Below are 10,226 nucleotides of genomic sequence, written 5' to 3'. Positions count from 1 at the left end.
TCCTAATGCCATTGGCCATGCCCATAACAAGCGTGTCATCGGGTTTTACACCCCCTATGGCTTCGATCCCACCAGGCTTTGGTCCCTTGCCTAACATTCATGCAAAGCCTATAAGTACCAACCCTTTCTTGGATACTTACGAGTGATGCACGAGTTTTCTATGTTTCCTTCTTATCTTTGTGTGCCCATGTCTCAGGGCTGTTGGGGAGTGAGGAAAAATGAGAAAACACCTACAAGGGCGGGCACACCCACAACAAAGGCCCTGGTGTCTACATAAAGACAGGAGATGACTTCTAACAACCCCCCCCCCTCCCCTCCCCCGACCCCATCCACCCAAAGAAAAGCTTAGAAGCAGCATAAGCAAGGAGGATACATTCAGAGCTGGCTGGCTAAAAATTAAATACAGCACAAGAATAAGCCACTCCCTAATACGCACATGCCAAATAAGCCTTAGTAATGAAAATCATTTGTGTTGACCTAGTGACTCGAACTAGTACGTGTTGGCCCACTAGGTGCATTTTTCTATTACAGACAGCAAAACCAACACTCCTTTAAAATAACCAAAACCATGCAAATTTCATCCATCTCCCTACAAAACCAAGGGGCAAATCCTTCTGTTCAATAAACACCCAACATACCCATAAATTAACTCTCGCTAATCATGGTAAGAAATTACGATCGACAGAAATTCCTGGCTCCTGCTGCATACACGGACCTCAATCCAGCCGAAGATCCAACACCTGAATAATGAGCTTTTTCCTTTTGTATACAGAAGCTTTTAAAGAATGCTAGTGAACAGCGTTACAATGACACTTCCCTTCGAACCAGGCACTGATAGGTTCTTGAGAGTTTGTTTTACCTTGCAAAAGATATCTCTCTCAGTATTCTCACCCTTTCGATACGGAGCTTCTGCCCAGTATCATCCAAAGAGTAAAATCCCCACATACCGGAAGTCAACAGATAGCTTGAGAACCTCCGGCGGCTTCTTCGACTCCAAAAAAATGAGATCCGCTGGAATGAAGCACCAGAGGCCTGAAGACTTGATGATGATAAAGGCATAGCTGTGAAAACACAGAAAAACTACTTTCCCCTCTTTGCACTGCCAGTCCTCTTTGCTTTGATAAACTTTCTGCCACTTTTCTCTCCACCAGTTGCCCCTAGAGCAAACCCTCCAGCAAAGTCAAGACCAGGTTGAGCAGCTCCCACTGCAGAGAAAGTGCTTGGTGCTGGCATTGCAGGCTGCCCCCCTCCAAATCCAAATGGCTGCCCACTGGCAGGTGAGGCAGCTGTCTGAGCTCCAAATGTAAAGGGCGCCGGTGTGGCTGCTGGCTGTGCTGGTCCAAATGCAAAAGAAGATGATGAATTGGAAGCAGCATTGGACCCAAATGAGAAAGTATTTGAAGAATTTGAAGCAGCATTAGACCCGAACAGAGACGTAGGCGACGGAGCTGCTGCCATAGCAGGTGGGTCAAATCGGAAAGTAGGTGCTGAGTTGGGAGCTCCAGATGAAGCAAAAGGATTGGGCTGTGCAGCACTGAATGTAAATGGCTGCCCTGCAAACGCAGAACCAGAAGATTGCGACGAAGCAGCACCTGCCCCAAACAAGAATGTTGGTGTTGCTGATGATACTGGTGCAGGTGATGGTGGAAATGCAAAAGGAGAAGAAGATTTTGCTGCACCGGAACTAGTGAAAGAACTAGCCAATGGCGATGAAGTTGCAGATGCCCCAAACTGGAAAGTAGATGATGTGGCTGTGAAACTAGGTGGCCCAGATGACTTAGGAGTGAAAACAGCAGATGTGGAAGCAGCTGCATATGATGACCCAAACATGAAAGCAGAACTAGAATTCCCTGCAGTCGATGAGGAGAAGGGATTAGTTGGTGGACTTGGCATCCCTCCAAAAATAAGTGCTTCTCCAGCAGAGACTGTGCCTAACTGGCCCCCAAATGCGAAGGTGGCAGCAGACGATGATGAAGCAGGAGCCCCGGCTGCAAAAGAAAAGGGAGACGATGGTGATGACATGGTACTTGCACCAAATGAGAAATTAGACACTGGGGATGCAGTAGATGTTAATCCAGACTGGAAATCCAGCGCAGTCGGAGCCACAATAAAAGTGTCTGCCTCTTCAGCCATAGAGTCCGTTGCCATTCTGTCCACCTCAGTCAGCTTGTCAGCAACTGGACTTTCAGTTGCCATAGTGACTCCATTCTCAGCTTCAGAAAGGTCCTCTTGAGCAGGACTGGATTTTGAAGGTGTTGAAACTGGTGACAGTAAGGCACCTGGAGCAATAGTAGCCACGTTACCAAACAATGCAGATGCTGCTGTTAATGCAGCAGCTGATGATGATGCAGCTGTAACTGTGGAGTCAGAAGCAGCTGCTGATGACACCACTGCTGCTGGTGTTGAGACTACTGCCCCTTCTGGCACTTCTGTTGGTGCTGCGAGTATTGATGGCAATGCAGGTGTTGCTGCTGATGTAGTTGACACAGTGAAGACTTTTTCCACAGAAACTGATGCAGCCACAGCAGGTGGTAGTGCTGGTGCATTGGACAAAGGTGATCCTGTTTCCATGGCCGCTGAAGGGAAAGAAAACTTTGGGGAAGTCGTAAAGTTTAAGGTTGGCTTTTCTGAAAATGCACACACACGAGAAACTGTGGAAGGCTCGTGTTGGTCAGGTGGTGAGAATGTAACAGGTGAATTGTTAGATTTAGGTGTAAAATTAAATAAAGGTGGAGGTGACACATGTAATTGCACTGGCATAAGCGAAGGGTTTGTATTGAAAACAGAAACATCAGCTGTACTAGGAGACACAACAGGAGCAACAGGTGCCATGCTGGCCACTTCCTCGACATTGAGCAGTGTTGCAGGGTGTCTTGATTCACTGGAAGTGGGTAGCTTGGCATGTGGCTTACTTTCCTCATCTGAATTTGACTCCTGGGTGAAAGAATGAAACCAGCAGAAAAGAAAGACAACTTGTTAACCATTGCACCTCAAAACATCCAACATGAGAACTTGCTAGCCATTGCACCTCAAGCCATAGAGTGTCTCAGCTAACCTCAAAAACAGCACTCATCCGAAAGCCCTTGGTCCTTTCCGGTATGATGATTGGAGATCCAGGAATCAAAGATGGTGATTTGATGATGGACTTCCCTGTAGCTTCAGAGGTGGTAGAAGCCAGACCTCCAAGTGCTGGCTTGCCAATATGACTAGATTCTGTTGATTTTGGCAACACAAGCAAACCTGGTTTTCCAAACACCCTTTTTTCCCTGGCTTTTGATGTCTCAGGAGTCTGCTCACCGGGAGACATTCCTGCCACAACTCCACTCTCAACCAGGGACTTCCCTTTGAGAGGAAGAGAAAACTTCTCCAAACCACGAAGCTCACTGGGAGACTTTTCTGCTGCAACTTCCAAAAGCTTCCCTTTAGGAGAAGGAGACAACTTTTCCAATGTCTCTAAGATCCTTAGAGCTGTCTGACTGGACTGCGTGGGTGGAGGTGAAGCAAGTGTCTGTGAAGGCACACTTGATCCAGTCATTCGCCTCGAATATGGATAGGGGCTCGTATTCATCAGCATTGAAGTCTTCTGCCGAACCCTCCTCACAGGACCCGTCAAGGCCAACTCATCCTCGAGAACAAAACTTCTCTTTGGCATTCGAACAGTCGCAGAGCTTCGTGCCCAAGTTCTTGAAAAAGGGGAAGGCATGTATCTGTCCTCCAAAAGTCTGCGCGAAGGCTGAATCTCTGCAGATTGATAGGCAGGACTGCGTATAGAAGCCGCTATCCCAGAAGGCCTTGTTGCTTGCTCTCCCATGTAAGCCCGGGCAACTTGAACCGGTGTCGAATCTTCTGTATCTTTTTTGGGTTGCTCTTGCAGTCTCCCAGCTTCTAAGCTTGGACTGGCGGCATTGTTCTCACGGACGCGAGTCTGCAGGATTTCCATCAAATGATTCACTTGCTCCCTGAAAGTTATACATGCCAAAAGTTGGTATCAGAGGGTGATTTTCACTCTAGTTTCTTTGAAGCCTGCTCTGAGAATGAGTAGCCAGTGCAGTACCTGGACCAGGTCTTCTGTTTCAAGATTTCTTCTACTTGCACCATGTCCAATTCCATCTTTTCTGTTTCCAGAGGCTTCGGATCTTCATCCAATGCTGGAAGTTGATCGGTAGCAGACACATCATTCTGGTCCTGCAAATTCCATGCATGCCAAGGTAAATGGTGTCACCATGAGTCATCCTTATGGGTTTAAAATGTCAGCAGGCAAACTTTGAGTAGAGGACCTACAACTTGATTGGCAGGAGCTTCCTGTGTCCTCTCTTCCTCTTGCTCTTCTCCTACTGCGATTCCTCCAGCTAGTACAAACTCCAAGGAAAAATCAGTAAGGTGGACTTAGTGGTGTGCAGTACGAAGATAGTTAAAAAACCCAATTTTGCAGAGATTACGCTTTTTCAGAGATACTTGCTCTAACGCAAAGTACCACAATGGCTGACCAGATGACATTCTTCTACAAAATTGCAGGGCCTGTCCTGATTGTAATGCCAGGACACTTCTGCGATCTCTGGCAGGGGCACAGAGTGTGAACCGAACTCAAAGAATCAAGCCTAAACTTCACTACTCTTCAAGAAAGCAAACAGCTTCTCAGAGATACTTGCTCTACTGCAAAGTACCACAATGGCTGACCAGATGACATTCTTCTACAAAATTGCAGGGCCTGTCCTGGTTGTAATGCCAGGACACTTCTGCGGTCTGTGGACAGAGTGTGAACCGAACCCAAAGAATCAAGCCTAAAATTCACTACTCTTCAAGAAAGCAAACGGCTTCTTCTCCTTTTTTGAGGGGTTTTGGAGAGAGAGAGAGAGAGAGTCTGCGCAAGCGCGCGAATGCTCGTGTGCCTGTTTTCTTTTTCTTTCTTTTCTCGGCCGGGGAAGGGGGGCGGGGAGGGGGAAACCAGATTCACATAAAATTTAGCTCAAAATTTCTGCAGAAAGACAAACACGAAAGCTCACACATTAGATCTTTGACATTAGCAAGGTTCACAAAATGAAGATTAACAGACTCACACCTGTGTGAGATCCTCCTTTGGATTTGATGGCGGGGGGCCGGCGCTTGAACAGAGAAGAGAAGACGTAAGAGGCCGAGGAAGAGATGAGCCGGGAGGCAGAGTCTCTGAGCCGGGAAGCGATGGTGGACCTCGAGGATGCCATGGACGCAGCAGCCATGGCGGCCGAACCTCCTGGTGTGGCATGGCGGCCTGTAGCAGGGCGATCATACGGAGTCTTCTTGGCTCGCCGAGAGGAACGCAGCTTCCCGCCCGTGCCTCCACCCCCTCCATACCCTCCTGCCCCAAATCCTTCCTTCTCTGCCCTCGTCCCAACGCCTAAATTCTCTGCTGCTCCAAACCCCGATTTCTCTGCGCTTGAGTCAAACCCTAATTTCTCAGTCGATCGAATTCCTGAAGTTTCTCCAAACCCTAATTTCCCTGCTCCTGATACCACTCCGTCTCCATTTCCAGCTGCAGAATCAGCTCCGCGTTTCTGAACTTCCATTGGACTGTCGACGGCGGGCATGGGAGGGTAAGAAGAGGCCATTAAATCACGGCACACAGTGAAGCTTCGGGGCTCCAGATCGAAACCCTAGAATTAGAAAAGAAACGACAGCGACGACCTCGTATACGTATTTTCTATCTTGTATACGAATACATAATTTAAATTAGGTGTATAATATACGCCTTAGGTCCTAGACTTTTGCAAAAATATTGAATTTTTTGTTGGGCTTTATCCAAGGCAAAATTGAAGTTAGGAAAAACATAACCTATCTTCAAAAAATTCTTCTCAAATTGGTGATGAGGGAAGGAAAGAAACCTCCTCAAAATTTTCGAGCTTTTAGTGAAAGTATGAAGTATGAAGAAAATGTTTTTTTGGAATTTTAATTTCCTCTTCCATCCATGGTGAAAGGGATTCATGTAAGGTTTCGTGCCATTGCACACCTTCTTCACTTTTCTAACCAGGTCTTGCCCTAGTCGTTGTTTTCAAAGCGTGGGTTTGCTCCTATTACTCTTAGCATTGTAGTGAGGTCGAATTTCTCTTCCTCTTATGAAGGTTCCCCTTTTAAACCACCATAAGTTTACACTAGTAGAAATGTTTGCAAAATTGAATTGGACTTCAACGAATGCAAAATTTAACACATAATTACATCCATCTTATCCAATGCAAAGTTCCACAAATAATTAAAGTGACTCTCCTTTCATCTTTTATCAATCAGGGTTTTTTTATATAGGATGCTTCTAAGTTAATATGTAGCCACTTTCTCCTTTTAAAATTCATTTTCAACATGTCTTTAATAAAGGCAACTTTTTGTTTTGTGAAAGAAAACGAATCAAGATGCAAAAGAATGTCTATGTATGGTTTGATTTGAGATCACTCCAAAGTAAATTATGTTATCTTTTTTTCATGTGTAAAGTGTCATGCATATTGTTCAAAAGTATGCTCGTTTGTCACTTCCACTCTTTTGGCTTACATGCACTTTGTAATAGGTTTGTTTTCATCGTGATAGGGTGGTCAATGCTTCTATCTTTATATTCACATGCTACTTTCTTGTTGATTGTACATTCAATTTAAGGTATGCATATTATATTCACATGCTGCTTCAACTTAAGGTATGCATATTATATTCTATTATCTAATCCATCCTTTTCTATTCATCTAATAGTTTCTTGTTAATCATAATGCAATATTATTCCACAATCTAATGTCTCTCACATATTGAAATGGGATTGAAATTACCTCTCTGAAGAATACATAAGATCACACATGAGCTCAAACAAAGGACACCCATTCTTGGAGATCAAACTTCTTAATCCATAAAAGAGAAAAGTCCACGATATTGATTCATAATTCACAATGAGGTGCAACATTTCAATCTTAAAGAGTGCAAGGATTATGTGTTACTCCTCAGACTACTCTATGATATAGGTTATGACTATGTGTTACAATAGTGAATACTGCTAGCCAAAGGTGCCTACTAAAAGGTATACAAGGGTTAGTCATTGGTCTTCTTTAACAAAGCATAATGAAGGGTTACAATAGTGAATATTGCTAGCCAAAGGTTCCTACTAAAAGATATACAAGGGTTAGTCATTGGTCTTCTTTGACAAAGCCATGAGCACCCCTAAATCACTTTAATTAGTCACATGATCACCCATATTTCAACACTCTGACTCAATCAAGCTTCCATATAGCACATAGGCTATGCTTTATCAGTTATTACAAAGTAGCCACACAATCTCTCCCACCCAAGTTTTGCCACAGGGGCTTTGCCACACAAGGCTATAACTCCAATTATAGTAATATGGTCACACCAATTAAAAAATCTCAAAGATCAAGGATCCTTGTATTAAATGCCAGTAAAGTTACACACAAGCTATGCTATAAAAGAATCACCAAGAAATAAATAGCTCCATGAGGGCAAGAGAGTCCTACCACACAAGTGCTAAAATAGTACACCTCAAAACTGAACCCCCCCCCCAAAAAAAATAAAAAATCATGAAGATTTACCATCTCACTTAGAGAATGTTGATGAGAAGAATGCACTCAACCATATGATTCATTAAGAGTCTCATGCTAAAGAATGCACACAACCATATGATTTATTAAGAGTCTTATGCCAAAGATTAACATTTCAAGAATATCTCTCACATATAGAGTTACCACAGATTTCCCCAATCACAAATAAGGATCAAAAATTTATAAACAAACAAGAGGGTATAAAGTTGTATAAAGATCCATGTTGTACAAACTTGTGGAAAGTATATAGAGACTGAGGCGAACTACTATTTCAAATGCACTTTTGAATTGTCGATCCCAAATTTGGATCCTTATCTATTTTTTATTGCCAATCCCAGCTCATTAGTTTGGATTGTCAATTCAACTTTCAGATCACCCATTTCCAAATTGTGCGATCCCAAATCTAGATCGTTGTCGAATTTAGATTGCTAATCTAACTCTCAAATCGTTTAGGATCCGAATCGTCCCACTTTTTGGATTGCCAATTTTGAATAATGTTGCAAAGTCAAGATTGCCCCAATTTTCAGATCGTTTGTGATTTGGACAATCAATCCGAGTTCCACATCGTCGACCTCAAAATACCAGATCCAAGTTGCCGATCCAACTAGATTTTTAGAAAGAAAGAAAAGAGAGAAAAATATTGTTCAGATGCACCTTGCTCATATATTCCTTTGTGTATTTATTTCTCTTCTTCTAAATCTTGAAAAGCCCTAAAAAACCATAAAAATCTTAAAAACTATTAAAAATCACAAAGTAGTCATAAAAAGAACCTCAACAAGCGATTTTGGTGCTGAATCACGTGTTTATGCATTTGTTAATGAGACTTTGTCTCACGCATTGATGTTAGGGAGTGGTAATGGATCACACAAGGAGTTGACCTCCCTGATTGCGTCTAACTCTAGCTTAGAAGTAGGCTACCAAGAGTCTTCATAAATGGAAGAGATAATAACAATTTTTTGGGGTATAAGCCCTATAGAGCTTCCGTTAAAACTGGAACAGAGTCTAGTAAGCCCTAGGTATTTGTCGATGAATCATCAAGAAGGGCTAAAAGGGCTCATGTTGCTCATAAAACCAAAGAGAGATAAACTATTAGTGAGAACATAGAGGAATGAGCACAAACTTGATCAATTGGTAAAGTCTATATGCTATAGCATTATGGTTATCACAAGATTGCAAAAGTCCTTATCTACATTAACCATAACGGTGGCAGGGTGCTCTTGGAGCGATGGTCACTTCCCAGCATTGCAAGGCCATGAACAAGAGATTTTGGATATCCTGAAAGTTATCGTCTCACTATGTGCAATGGACACGGATTTTATGTGGATACAAAGAAAACAAAGGAGCTATTTATATGGTAGTGATGTGTGGACATAGGCTAATAATGGGGTGGGGTACTTTTTCCCTCCTTCCGAGGTTTTTTCCTGAGCGAGTGTATGCACTTTTATGAGTGTGTTTAAGTGACCTTATCATGTCACTTTATGTGTACTTCACTGATTTCTCATTAATCCACTTTGAGTGTATGTGTACTTCACTGATTTCTCATTAATCTACTTTGAGTGTTGTGCTTTTATATATCTCTCATTGTTTGTGCTACATCTATGTGTTTGTTACTACCTTGATCCTCCACTCCAACAATTGGTATCAAAGTAGGTTCTCTTAGCTCTCACCCCCTTGCCATCTTCTTCTCGAGCTGCTTTTTTTATTGTCTTAGATTGAGTTATCCTCTTAGGTGGAGAAGGTATACCCTATAGTGTTTTGTTAACTATGATAGTTTTTTTTTTTGTGTGTTTTGGGGCATTAGAATATTGAGGGGGGGAAAATGGACGGGATGGCCTCTACACCCCAGCCACCTCCTTGACTCACTAAGGGCTACTAGGGGAAGGGCTTCCCTAGGACATCTATGTAAGGATGTGATTATTCATAACGAGTACAAGTGAGAAATAATATGGGACATCACCGTAAATGACATCAACTTTAATACATAACTCAAAACTCTCCCAACAAAGAAGAAAGAATGCCAAGAACACATGAGGGTCATGAAGAGGAGAGGAGTGATCTTATTAAAAAGGAGTCCTCATGTACAAAGGTTATTAAAGGGGAAAGCGAATGGGAGAGAGTGAGAGTAAGAGTGCATGGAATGATAAAAAAAACATTAGCGCTAGGTGCAAAACTTCCATGGTGTCATTATTCACATCCTACTGAACCATTTGATGAATACATATAGTTGATGGATGCTCCATGATGTGCACAGTGCAAAAGAGTAGTGGGTACTTGGGTGTGGTAGGGATTGTATCGGGTAAGAGGGATGTGATTTGGGGTTGAGATGGGGGGGTGGTATTGGGAGTGGGATTTGGTGGTGCTTAAGTGCTACTTTGGGGTGTGCCTATGGGGGGAATTTTGTTGAGATTATGGGATATCAGTGTCCTCCATAGGGGAAAGAGGGGGGGGGGTATTTATAGTTCCATGGAGCCATGGGTTGAGCTCCTAACCATGGTTGGGGGTTGTGGAGGGAGCCATAGAAGTGGAATTTAAGATGAGTACAAGTGCTCCCACCCAAAGCCCTTATGATAGAGCTAAGGGTGGCGAAGAAGAAGCTAGAGAGAAGGAGTGAAGTTTTTTTTTTTTACAAAGGTGATGCCATATGCATATAATTGGCTAGACATGAAA

At 43.1% G+C, this 10,226-nt stretch overlaps 1 protein-coding gene across 1 annotated transcript; it reads right to left on the bottom strand.

Moving 5' to 3' along the window:
- Nucleotides 1–550: 550 nt before the first annotated feature.
- On the bottom strand, nt 551–5,657 carry LOC147626205 (uncharacterized). The gene is made up of 5 exons (XM_086816347.1): nt 5,060–5,657; nt 4,282–4,349; nt 4,055–4,185; nt 3,056–3,959; nt 551–2,934 (listed from the first exon to the last, which is right to left on the bottom strand). Exons 1-5 carry the CDS (start codon nt 5,583–5,585, stop codon nt 1,081–1,083), a joined length of 3,483 nt encoding a protein of 1,160 aa, XP_086672473.1. The 5' UTR covers nt 5,586–5,657; the 3' UTR covers nt 551–1,080.
- Nucleotides 5,658–10,226: the final 4,569 nt, after the last annotated feature.

This window comes from Cibotium barometz, chromosome 22, assembly GCF_041138505.1.
Source record: "Cibotium barometz isolate CiBa-2024 chromosome 22, ASM4113850v1, whole genome shotgun sequence".
NCBI lineage: Eukaryota > Viridiplantae > Streptophyta > Polypodiopsida > Cyatheales > Cibotiaceae > Cibotium > Cibotium barometz.
The sequence above is the reverse complement of the archived record's forward strand: the minus strand, read 5'-3'. Positions and strand labels throughout refer to the sequence as shown.